This window comes from Vanellus vanellus (assembly GCF_965231255.1).
Source record: "Vanellus vanellus genome assembly, chromosome: 3".
Classification (NCBI taxonomy): domain Eukaryota; kingdom Metazoa; phylum Chordata; class Aves; order Charadriiformes; family Charadriidae; genus Vanellus; species Vanellus vanellus.
Window position 1 is genome coordinate 57,044,991 of NC_138907.1, and position 13,266 is coordinate 57,058,256.

Consider the following 13,266-nt stretch of genomic DNA (forward strand, 5'->3'; position numbering starts at 1 on the left):
GTAGACTTGGTGTTGGTGGAAGAGGCTGCTGCTCTGGTTAGAACAGCCTGGGTGCAACATAGGCTTTTCTAACTCTTAGTTGGAGCCGAGACTGGATGGCACGTGCTCAGGGGTCTGGAGCCTCACTCTCTCTGTTGCCTTTGAGATTTCATTCAACTGACTGGTTGCTAATGAGATAAGTATGTGATGGGGGAGAAAATAGTATGTAACTGCAGGGTAAGGATTGTATCATACTGGGAGCAGCATCTTAAGTGTGTTCACTGATTACCAACTCTGCAAACTAATATCCACTGTTGCATGAACCACTTCACCTGGACCAACAGAAATTAGAGAGAATTTTTTTGCACATCTAACATTAGATCATCGTGGCTCCTATGACATTACTGCTGCTAATATTTTAGGATTGGAGAAAACATGGTCATTTAGTAATTGGGTTGTACCACTGAGGATTCTTTATTCCTGCTGCAAGTGTTCCCAACCCTGGTACTTCTGAGTCTCTTCTTGGTGTCTTTAACATCCTTTCCTAATCTTCTGTTCCTCAAACAATCAATAGACACCAACCACCTTTTTGTGTTGCAAACAGCTTTATTTTAGCTGTTGTATTTTGACTCTCCACTTAACTAGGATGAGCTCTAAGTCAAAAAGAGCTTTCTTTGATTCTAGATTCATGATTTTTGATTACCTAAACTACTCTTTTAATTCTCATTTTTATCTACTTTTGCCCTGACCTTTAAGTCCCCCCAAACAACTGAATGCTTTGAAATGAGGAATGCATGGGTTTTTCCTTTGTTTCATACAAATGACTGTTTGGTAGTATTCTTTTACCCATACTAAATGCAATCCGTTTATAATCCCACCAGGTTACATACACAACCAACACCTTCTAGTCCTGGTAATTTATGGTGCTCTTAGTTATCCTTGCGTTGGGGCACTGCCATTCATGTCTGCAGATGAACTCGTTCAGAGCTTAACTGTATTAGATGTCCAGCAGATGTCGCTTAAAAAATATTTTCATATATTAAATGGGTACTTCTAGAAGAACTGGTCCTATTTTCTAGTTTGGTTTTGATCATGTACACTGGTCATCTTCCGGGACTTTGAAAGAAATCCCTGATTCATACAGTCTGAAACTTTCATACATCTTAATCGTATGGTCATATTTCCCTCCTTTTCCTTCATCTTTCTCTTGCTGTCATAGAGTCATAGAATTGTTTAAGTTCTTTCTGGTTGCTTCCAAATTCACTATACAATTGATGGCTTTAACTTTTCATGCTGCACTTAGCTTGTCCTTTCTCTTCCAAACTTAATTTAAAATCTAAAGTAAAAACCAAACAAACCTATTTCATATTTCCCAGCACTGCAAATGAGAAGATGCACAGTGAATGGGACAGTGAGCATGAGGGTTAGCAGAGAAATTTGGGAGTTAGGTTTATAGTGGGGAAACTTATCCATAGGGCAACTATAAACAACCCTTTAAATTTTAAAACCTCAGATAAATGTTTAATTAGTAAACACTTGTAACGATGTCAGACCTGCTCTTGCTGTGCTGGAGGTACTGTCCTCAGGGTGAGCAGAGTAGAGTGTGCAAGTGCTCTTCAGCTGCCCCTGCAAAATCCAGCCCTTTGGCTTAAGCTGCTGTGGGAGGTGGTTTCAGAGACCTTTTCCGTGGTCTCACTTGGGGATGCTCACCTATTTCTGTTCCATTCACTGTTGGAGCTGTGATCACTTCTGCCAGAGGCTAAATAGCAAACAGTTGGAGAGGTTGTAATGTCTTAAACTGCTACAGCTATTTACTGCTTAATGCGTGACTGTGCCCCAAGGTCTTTTGCCAGCAGCCTGCAAAGAATTAATGCAACCTGAATAACCACAGGGCTGCCTTCCAATGCAAGGTTGAATTTAAGCTGCATTAAATAGCCTGGAAGCAAACTTTGGTGATCTTTTTGGACTTTTGTATGCTCAAGCAGAAATCGGCTCGGGTCCTGCTTACATTGTTAATGCAAACTGGAGAGAGTGCTTAAAAGGAGAGTGTCCATCCTACCCTGCCTCAACTGTTTCAGTTGATGAGGGTTGTGGGTGCCAACACCCGTCACCTTTTCTATTTTAGCTTTTCTGGGGTCTGCTCCCTGTCAGCATGCTTCCTGTGGTTTCTTCCCCTCCTTCTCCCCCCCCATCATCTGCTATTTGTGACACTTTGTCTCCCTGTCACTGGAGCAGAATGTGGCAGTGCTTTGGTTTTCTTGCACAGCCTCATGGCACTAACAAGACCCTTGAAATACCATCCTTCAGTTGATTTGAAGAAGTTAAGAGTGAAGAGGGATAGAAGCAAGGATTTTGCCCACATGACTGGTAGCAATCAGTAAAACTAACCTTTCAGGTACACTCAGCTTTAATGAATCAAGACCCGCCTGGATGCAGTCCTGAGTAATGTGCTCTGGGCGATCCTGCTTTAGCAGGGGAGTTGGACTAGATGATCTCTAGAGGTCCCTTCCAACTCTGAAAACTCTCACTCTGTGTGACTCTGTGACTCTGTGAAGTGTGATCACAAAAAAGCATTATATGTCTTCTACAGAATTCCCCCTCGCTGTTACCTTTCAACATTGTTTCAGGTTCCCGGAATGCCACCCTGACAGGAAAGAGTTCTAAATGAGTATCTGACAAAATAATCAGTGGGCTGAACAGCACTTCTGAGCACAAACAGATGCACAATTGGCATTTACGCAGGTCTGTGGATGCGTATTTTAATAAGTTTACAGTATTAATGGTAACTCCAGGCACCCTATCCTAACAGTATTTATAATAAGCTGCTTAGATAAAATGTTCAGGAGATTTACTGTCTATTTGGGGAATTTCTGGTTCTTAGTGTGATATGTGATTTAGTGTAGCGTTAGGATAGTAAGCTACTAAGTAAGTGTACCATGTTATGGATTAATCTTTATCTTTTCCAGTTCTGGTGGCTTTTACTGAATATCGTTACAGTCTGTGGAAAGCTTTTCTCTCCTCTTCCCCCTGTTGTTTAAATTGCTCATGAGTCTATAGTATTAGGTTAGAAATTCCCTTATTGCCAGATTGTGTTACAGTAACTAGTATTGTTATGATTCATCTTGGCAAATGCCCACACTTCCTTTCTGACTAAAATGCAGGCTGAAAGAGTGAACCTGCTAATTGGGCAAAAGATGTGCTTCGTGTATTTTCACTCATTGGGTCTAACAGCCTGCACGGCTGTGCTAGTGTGTTCCTGCAGGCTTTCCTTCAGAGGTGGGGAATGGGGAACTTAGTCATCCTACTTCTGTCTTTCCTCTTCACACCCAAATGTTGAACAGTTGGCATTTTAGCTGGAGCTTCTGATACAGGTAGTTGTTTGGCACTTTAGTACTAAACTTTCATTAGATTAACTCGAGCTAATTTATCTTCCTTGCTAATGTTTGGATTCTTCTTTTTTTCTGGTAAAGGGTAACTTTGGTGTTCCCTGTGGCAGTTGCTGCTGGAGCTGTTAAATTATTTCACAGTTGTTAACTTCTGCAAATCATTGGAACCACCACGTTTTTGTCAAAATGTTTCTTTAAAGGATCTTGAAAATGTTGGTGGGGTACAAGACGACAGCTGCTGCTGGGGATAGAGGTCTTGCTGCTTCATCCTGACTCTCAAATCCGCCCTCCTGTTTGGACACTTTCAGGTCCCTGCTTTCATTCAGGAGGTGCCAAGGTGACGCAGCACCAGTGAGCTGATTGATGATAGTGTACTTGTGGGAGAGGACAGACTCTCAGCGCCCATGCGTTGGCTTGGATAGAGCAGGGGCAACAGAGGAGCCGTGTGTCTGTTGCACTGAGGCCACTGTGAGGATGGGACTTGGCGAGGGGAAGAGGCTGAAACCAGGGTGTTTTGTATGTGCAGTGAGGTGCTGCTTTACCATTTTGAAGTGCCTTTTATGATAAGAAAATGCAAAAAATGACCAGCAGAATATTATTTTGCAATAGCGATATCTGTGTTTGAATTTTCATTGGGATTCTAGCGCTCAGGAGTCCTTCGAAATGTGTGGACTGCTGCTCTGACTCAGGAAATGACGTGTCTGATGTGCTGGTGATGCAAAGGGAGAAGTGTATGGGTGGAGGAGGTCTAAAAATTTTTTCTAAAATACTCTATGCCTTTGACTTCGTGTTTCACTGCAGGCACTGGAAATCAGAGTTTTTCCGATAGGGCGTGTATGTCATTGTTGTAAGCCAACTTTAAGCAAGGGAGATCTTCCATAGTCTAACAAAATAAGCACTCCAGTCAAGAATGTTTTCAAAGCAGCTTTGTGGCTTGCTACAGCTTTTACCTACTTACTTTTCTCTGACCTCTTCTTCATCCTCTTGTCCGGTACTGTGAGAATAGCATGCCTTGTGCTGCTCGGCATCGGTTAGTAACACAACTCCCGACTGAGGGAAGGGTCGCTTACCTGTGTGGCTGGGACTTGACCTTTTGCTGGCGTGGGAGCAGGGAATCAAGCCACTGTCCCTTACTGATTTCCTTCTTGTCTGGAGTTGTGTGTGCTATCACAAGGCTTCTTTTGAGGTTAGTTAAAGGATATCTCTACAGACTAAGTGGGAATTTTTGCTTCTCAGGAAGAAGAGATGCCAGATGTAGAAATTGACATTGATGACCTTCTTGATGCAGCCAATGAAGAGGAGAGAGCTCTCAAATTACAGGTAATATTATTTTCTAATTTTAAATTGGAACGTGGCTGAATTAATGCATCTGGGTCCATATCTTGTGTTTGATTGAATCCACTATAAGCTTAGAATTAGAACTGAGAGACAAGTTCCTAGATCTGAGTTTAGCATAATCTACTGAACTGTACAGAGGTAATAAAAATCCTTTAGGATAAAAAAATTTTTGGAAGGTAGGTGATAACAGGAGTAAATAAAAGCTCAAAGAATCCAGTAATATAGGGAGATATGCTGAGACAGACTAGACTCATTCTAATTTTTACAGGTATATAAAATAAAGAACAGATAACAAAAAATAGTCACATAGAAAAACTATGTGGCTGAGAATCAGTTATGATGACCAGATAGTTTCTGTGATTCACTGTAGCAGAAATATACGTGCATGCATATACAGACCAGAAAACCTCCCTTGTCCTTAGGATGCTGGAAATTTTTTCTCTGTCTATACTAGCTAGAAATTGGAACCCATTGAGTTATCTTGGAGTAAGTTGTTTAAAAGCTTGACAAAAGGATAAGACAGTCAGCAACAGGAATTAGGAGGGAAATTCAGAAGCTGTCTGCTGAAATTATACAACTCAAACTAGCTCTCTGATTATCTGAATCCTGCTTGAAGTAAAAGATAATGAATGGAAGAATGAGGGCGAGAAGAGAAGAAATATCATTGTCTTAATAGAGATAAATATATCTAAATCAAGATATAAAATCAATATAAGGGTCTCTGTTATGATCTTTTCAGATGCACTAAAGGAAGGAAACCTGTCCCAGAGCAGTTGTTTGCCCTCAGCTGACTTCTGGGAGGTGACTAACATGCATCTGATTTGCAGTGCCTATTGGCACCCTTTTCGCAGTGCCCACTGCCTGGCCACAGAGACATGGGGCATAGCCACAGAGACCTGGGGCATGGCCCTAAGCTGTTTACTCAGCGTTCATAAATAGCTTTGCGGTTTATGGTTAAACTATGAGCTGCAGCTGCCATGCTAGGAATGCCCAACCTAGCTAATGTCTGTATTTCTACATTACAAAGACTGTGGTGCCCTCACAGAAAGCTAGATTTCACATGTGTATTGCTGAGAGAAATGTTCTTGGATTCTCCTCAGTTTTTCTTGGACAGAGGGATTTTGTAACTTCCAACCTGGAGGAAGAAGCCATCACTTCTGTCCTGTTGCAAATCATTCTGATTCACCTAGGGAGCAAAGGTGACTTGCTATAACACTCGGTTTTCAGTAGCATCTTCATCCAGTGGTTCCTGATTCTTGCTCCTTTTCTTTCTCCACTCCCTTGCCAAGCTTCATACTGTAGACTTGTTTATGTTCACTGTTAATTCTGTATTGAAACTGACACTTTCATATTTTGCTTCTAGGAAACTCTTGTAGATTGCTACAAACCAACAGAGGTAAAAAGACTTTTCTTAAATACTACTTGCGTGTTGAAAGTGTGGCTGTGTTGAAGCTAAAGTAACTTTTTTTTTTATACTTATGATAAAGTAGATATAGGAATGTTAATGAGGAGCTGATGGGCTTGGGGATTTACATCCTGGGAATGTTTGGGCCTCTCACTTGACTACAGTAGGAACAGGACTGGGCTCCGTGGAGAGACTGCTGATCATTCCAGCTGAAGTATCAATATCGTTTTCTGTAATGTCCTTATTGACTTTACTGATGCTTAAAGCTGTTGTGTTACAAGAGAGCTAAACATAATTCTCATCAGATAGTTAAAACCCTTCTATATTTGCATGAAATATCAACTTGAGAGATGGACTGTGTGCTCTTCTATGTGAAGCCATTTAATTTTATCTGACAGTAAAATTATTTATTCTAGGAACTGTTATGTAGACATGCAGCTCAACTAATTGCTTTTGTGAATGGACTTGAATACAATTGTGGGATAACCTGAACTAGCAGGGTTTAGTTGAGTACTCAACTTTCAACTTGAAAATCCATTAATGTGCCCAGTGCCACCATAACCTACTTCTCATATAGTAATGTGCGCTTACTAGGAAGAGTAAATATTGTAACAAAAAGCTTGGAGTCATTGTAAAAATTGTTCAATTTATAGAGTCGGAGCTTTCCCACCAGTGGCTGCTGCACAGTATTTAGTAGAGTGGTCGCTTACAGGATTCCCCTAGTCAGGGACCTTTCAGCTTTGTGTGACTAGAAGCCAGGCATTTGGTTTTTGAAACAAACCTGCATATATCTTTGTTCCTCTGTAACAGCTGTAGCCACTTAAACTACTGGGGCTTAAGGATAGTCAGGCTATCAGGAAGAACCGCTGGTACAGTTTAATTGACACTTCCCTGTCCATCAGATAGTTTCTTTAGGGCTTTTCCATTTTTATTGATTCATGTGGTAGATTGGGAGAATTCTCCAGAACTGTTATTACAGTTGCTGGTACTAACTTTTTGACAGTGCAGGGAGTTGACCCAGAAACACTTGTGTGGTAACTCTTGTATAGCTTGGTCTGTGTTGTAGCTTGGTTTCTTTACAGCAGATAATGCACATCTCCCATTATAGAGGTGCCAGGCCAAAAAAAGCCATCAAGTCTTCGAATGTCTCACTGTAGTAAAGCTACACTACAGATGACCCCTGTCAGTCTCCTCCAGCCTTCTCTCAGCAAGTGCCATTGAACCTTAGTTGTTCTTTGTAAGATAGGTGGGAAGACTGCTACAGCATGTGGAGCCCGACATGGTTCTTGTCACAGAGTAGCGAGAGAAAGTCGGGGGGAATAACAGGTTGGCAAGAGTTTAGCAGCCACTCGTGTGCTGACCTCTTATCTCTGTGTTATCCAAAGGCAGATGAAGTAAACAGAGAATCAAATACTTGCCCTTCCTCCTCCTTCATTGAACGTGTAATGTGAATTATTTTTCTTAGCTCTGAAGCTTGATGCTTAGTGCAAAGACAAATTTCAGAGCTCTGATAAGGGTGCATGACAGATGTTAGTGTGTGTTCCACTGGAAACCTTGGTCATAGAACTGCAGAAAATATTTGTGCTACGTCGGTAAATTAACGGGAAACAACGTCCTGGACACGTGTGCTTGACTGCCCTCAAGGTACTTGGATCAAGATGAGATTTCAGTACTGAACATGTGACCTGTCTCTTTAGTCCTCTGCTGATGGAATGGAAGTCAGCTCCTTTACCTGGGAGAATATCCATTGTCCTTGACAATTCTTTTGAGATAGCCAAGTTGAGAGGAGTACTTAATCCACTCTTCTGTGAGTATAGTTGCCAAAGTGGGAGTCACTTCCCAGTACTGTTTTCACAACAGCAGCTTTTCTTCATCTGTAGCATAAGCCCAGTAACACTGCGTGACTGCTACCTTAGGCCAGTTAAAAAGCAGTGATTTGTAACCTGCTATTTGTGGACTAAGAAAAGCCTTTAACTGGCTTAAACTTGCTATGTGAGGATCCACACCTCATCTAGAAAATCTGCAATCCTTTCATATTTGCAGATAATTCAACACTATTGAATTAATTGGTTTGTGAAAGGATTTCTAGGAGATTTGTGGAGTGTAGATGTGAGCTGATGGAATTTATCCTGACCAATCAAATACAGCCAATCAAATGAACTAGTGATTTTAGCATCAAGAGTTATACAGTTTGCAAAAGGCAGTAATCCCTAACTGGGGAAAAATGTATGGAATATGATGCTTCCACTATTCGGAACATGAGGAAAAATAGTACAGGCAGAAAGCTTAGTAACTTGAAGCTCTTATCCCAACTGTTTAAAAAAAAAAAACAAACCCACAAACCACAAAAAAATAAAACACAAACCCACAAAACCCAAACCCACCCAAAACAAACACCCCCCCCCCTCAAAAAAAGCCAAACAAAAAACCAAACCCCAAACATGTATCTTAAGTCAGTTTTGCTTAGTGTCTTCCTCTTAGACTAAATGTTCAGGAAAGACTGATTTTTTTGCGTGTATTCTGGATTGACTTTTCATCAGAAAAAGCAGAGTTTTCCAGGTCACTTGAAAGGTAGAAGAAATTCTTAGCTTCTTTAATAAATTGGCTAACGATAGTAGTTGACAGTAACTTATGAGGAACTGCTGTGAAACCTTTCTTCTAAGGGAAGTGTAGCTAATGTGCTTTAAAATTTTAAAAGCTTTTCTAAGGTAGCAGTTATGGCTGCTGTTTTAATTTGCATGGAGATACCCTTAATGTGGGAACCTTGTAAAGAGTCATGTAGTTTACCCAAACAAGGGAACTAAAGGTTAATCAGGGAAGTGCACACAGTCAGTATGACTTTTGGGTGCTATTTAAGTTTACGTTAATAATCCTTAAATTAAAATGTTGATTTGCTAATCAAGATTCATATGCAATGTGACTGATGTATTTCAGTCATTAAAAGTTAGTTTTGTAAAGCGTGTCAGAAACTAAAAATAACTTCTGGGCACAATTTGCTAACTTGGCTGTTTCTACAAACATGAAAATTAAAAAAAAAAACAAACCCCAAAACACAAAACCCCAACAAACTAGTGGCTAAGAAATACAATTGGTAACTAGCAAACTGTAAAGTATTGGTGTTAATCACTGCCATATGTGATTTGCTTTTATACCTTACACCCTTTTACTTGAACCACAATCTCCTTGCTCCATGTAGTTAAGTTGTACTTGTTGAAGAGAAGTTGAGTAGCTACCTGACTCAAACCATAGTAGTCTTTGGGATCCCAAATGTGGACAGTGCTTTATAGAATCATATAACTGTTTTAGGTTGGAAGGGACCTTAAAGATTATTTAGTCCCAACCCCCTGCCATGGGCAAGGACATCTACCATTAGACCAGGTTGCTCAAAGCCCTATCTAACCTGGCCTTGAACACTTCCAGGGACGGGGCTCCCACAGCTTCTCTGGGTAACCTGTTCCAATGCCTCACCACCCTCAGAGTGAAAAATTTCTTCCTAATATCTAATGCATATCTCCTTTCTTCCAGTTTGAAGCCATTCCCCCTTGTCCTATCACTACATGCCCTTGTAAGAAGTCCCTGTCCAGCTTGCTTGTAGATGCCCTTTAGGTACTGGGAAGCTGCTATAACGTTTCCCTGGAGTCTTTTCCAGGTTGAACAACCCCGGTCTCTCAGCCTGTCTACAGAGGCGAGGTGCTCCAGCCCTCTGATCATCTTTGTAGCCCTCCTCTGGACCTGCTCCAACAGGTCTATTGTCCTTCTTATGTTGGGGACTCCAGAGCTGGATGCAGTACTCCAGGCGGGGTCTCAGGAGAGCAGAGTAGAGGGGCACAATCACCTCCCTCGCCCTGCTGGCCATGCTTCTTTTGACGCAGCCCAGGATGCGGTTGGCTTTCTGGGCTGACATCGCACATTGCTGGCTCATGTTGAGCTTCTCTTCTACCAACACCCCCAAGTCCCTCTCCTCCGGGCTGCTCTCAATCCATTCCCCGCTGAGCCTGTATTTGTGCTTGGGATTGCCCTGAGCCGCATGCAGGACCTTGCACTTGGCCTGGTTGAACTTCATGAGGCTTGTACAGGCCCACTTCTCGAGCCTGTCCAGGTTCCTCTGGATGGTGTCCCTTCCTTCCAGTGTGGTGACTGCTCCACACAGCTTGGTGTCATCGGCAAAATTCCTGAGGATGCACTCAGTCCCAACATCCATGTTGCCAACAAAGATGTTAAACAGTACCAGTACCAGTCCCAGTACTGTCCCCTGAGGAAAGCCACTTGTCACTGTGTGCCACTTGGACATTGAGCTGTGGACTGCAACTCTAGAAGTATAGCCATCCACTGAGTGTTCCATTAGTAAAATCCATGCCTCTCCAATTTATAGACAAGGATGTCATGTGGGACAGTGTCAAATGCTTTGCACAAGTCCAGGTAAATGACATCTGTTACTCTCCCCTTATCCACTAACACTGTAATGCTGTCACAGAAGGCCACCAAATTTGTCAGGCACAATTTGCCCTTACTGAAGCCATGTTGGCTGCCACCAATCACCTCTTTATTTTCCATATGCATTAGCAGAGTTTCCAGGAGGATCTGTTCCATGATCTTGCCAGGGACAGAGGTGAGACTGAGGCCTGTAGTTCCCCGTGTCCTTTTTTTTTTTTTTTTTTTTCTTTTCTTCCCTTTTCTAAAAATGGGGGTTATGTTTCCCTTTTTCCAGTCAGTGGGAACTTCGCTGGACTGCCATGACTTCTCAAATATGATGAATAGTGGCTTGGCAACTTTATCTGCCAATTCCCTTGGGACCTATGGATAATTCTCATCAAGTCCCATGATGATGGTCTTCCCACCACGCAAAATTAAACAGTGCTAGAAGTATTCTTCAGGCAGTTTACGCTTTTTCTGCTTCCCGTTTTCTTTTCTGTTACTGTCATACCTAGTTCAAAACCAGTACATGTCATGTAGCCTTGACATAATACAAAGCTTGACATAAGAGAACAGCAATTCATTTTTAGGACTGTACAAACTTGCACTTGGTATGCTATATGCAAAATCAGTGCCATAGGCAAGTCGTGGATCTGAACTTCTGTGTTTGAAAAGGAACAGGGGAGCAGCAACATCCTCCTGCATCATCCATGTGCCAGAGCAGCCAGTGCTTCACTAAGTGCCACGCATCACCTGTGGAAAATCCCACTCAGACCTTTGTCAAATTGCTCTCTTGGTTCTGTCTATGTGATGGAGAATTGTAGTGTAGGTCACAGGGAATTTTGAGTCTCATGTTAGCCGTGAATGTAACAAAGAAACTTAAATATAATCTGTAATCTTGATGATAGAGTTTTGATACTTGACAATAGGCTCTTATTTAGAATAGGAAGACCGCTGTGGGCATGAAATCAATGAGGTTTTGTCAAGACACATACTTTGAAGGAGGCTGGCTAAATCTATGTTATTGTATCTCTGCTATTGGTAGCAGCAAGACCACCCACTTAGACTGGGCTTTCGAAAAAATCTGAAATACTTGTGGCTGATGGGAATTAGAGCTTCCACTGATGGCACTGCTGAAGTGATGACAGGAGAAATGACAAGGAGACTCTCAAACTACTAAGGGATAGAAATCCAATGGGTTTACTGATTCTGAAAGATGCAGTTGAGCTACGCAATGTCTGCAGATAACTAATCTTTGAAGAAAAATGGATAAATTAGATTTGGGGGTTCTTTGCTTCTTTCTTTTCTCATAGAAATATACAAAGCTTCAGGTGAATTGGCTTGAGATCTCTCCCACACAGGATTAAATCTATCAACACCATTGTGTTAATATAATTCTTCACTCAGTGCAAAATGTGAGAAAAAGGAAATGAAGTTGCATCATAAAAGAAAGTTGTTTTGCTGGGAACTTTTAATAACAATTTTCAATATAATTTCCAAATAAACAATGTTAAATTGTTGTGCATACTCTTTGGAGAATTTGGGCAGAGATTTACGTCACTGACTACTCAGTTACTTCAGTCGCTAGACTATTTCAACAGCTTTAAGACTTAATTTTGAGAAAGGTAGAGATGTATTTACTTAACTGTACGTTTCCCCAAGTTTAATTCCTAGTTGGAGCAAATGACAGGCTTGTGATGCAGCTTTTTAGAGTGGTCCAGGCACTGTATTTTTTTAAAACTCTTTTGGGTATGTCTTTATATAATGCATGTATTTAGTATGCAGACAGGAATAGAAAGCTCAACCCTTCTGAAATGGAACCTCTGAACTTTTAAGGATCATGTATTTTTTTGGTCTTAATGTGTTATGAACTATTTCAAGGTAGCGTTACCGTGTTCTTTTTAATATAATTGCAAGACAGCAATATGTAGGAGATCCATTTGAAGCAATACTAACTAAAGAGGTGTCTAAAGCCTCAGTGCTCACCTTACATCTGGGTGAGCCTAGGAGCTCATAGACATTTATTGCAGCTCAGTTGATGGGTGGTAAATTATTAAGCCACAGTAACTGTATTATGTGTCCACATTACTTGAAATCAAATAGGACATTTTTTAGAGAAAAAAGTTAAGAAACATGCATATTTAAAAGCAATGCAGACATAAGCATTTCTAGAAAAACATGATTTCATGTTCATCCATTTGACTACTCTGAATTCAGTAAACTAAAGCTGTTTAGATGCCTGCTGAGATCTGCCCTATATTGTACTATGGTGTTGGAGGCAATTAAGTTTGCACGTTTTCATTTCTGCAAGTACTCATGAATACAACTTACAAATAGCAATATTATAAGAATGGAGGAGCAAATAGTGATTTGACAAGAATAAGCTGTACTTGTTTACACGCTGCTGAATTGGAGAATAACTGGACTGTAAGTCTTGATTGTAATTAAGTTTTGTGGTATGGAGTCAATGCCATGGAACAGGGCTCACAGAGAAGCTAAATTTCTGTGTATTGTCCTCTGGGCACTGATGGTGCTGTGGTCTCGCTGGAGAGGCCATGCAGATGGGATTGTTCAGCAAGGCTACAGAGATGCTGCACCACTTCTTGCTAATAGAAGGCAGCTTCTGGCCCTGTTCTCCCAAAGCGTGTGCCTCGTCAGTTCCCTCCTTCCCCTATGATTGGCTTCAGGTTTGAGCCTATGTGGAAGGGAAGGTATTTAGAGAAAGAGGGAACCCTACTGCTTTCT

General features: G+C 41.3%; 1 protein-coding gene across 1 annotated transcript in view; it reads left to right on the plus strand.

Annotated features, from left to right (window-relative positions):
• PPP1R14C (protein phosphatase 1 regulatory inhibitor subunit 14C) overlaps positions 1 to 13,266 on the plus strand; it is a 57,211-nt gene that overhangs the window by 38,379 nt on the left and 5,566 nt on the right. Inside the window, exons 2-3 of the mRNA XM_082480471.1 lie at positions 4,602 to 4,685; positions 6,067 to 6,099. Of these exons, the coding sequence (XP_082336597.1) occupies positions 4,602 to 4,685; positions 6,067 to 6,099 (117 nt within the window). The remainder of the gene's footprint in view (positions 1 to 4,601; positions 4,686 to 6,066; positions 6,100 to 13,266) is intronic.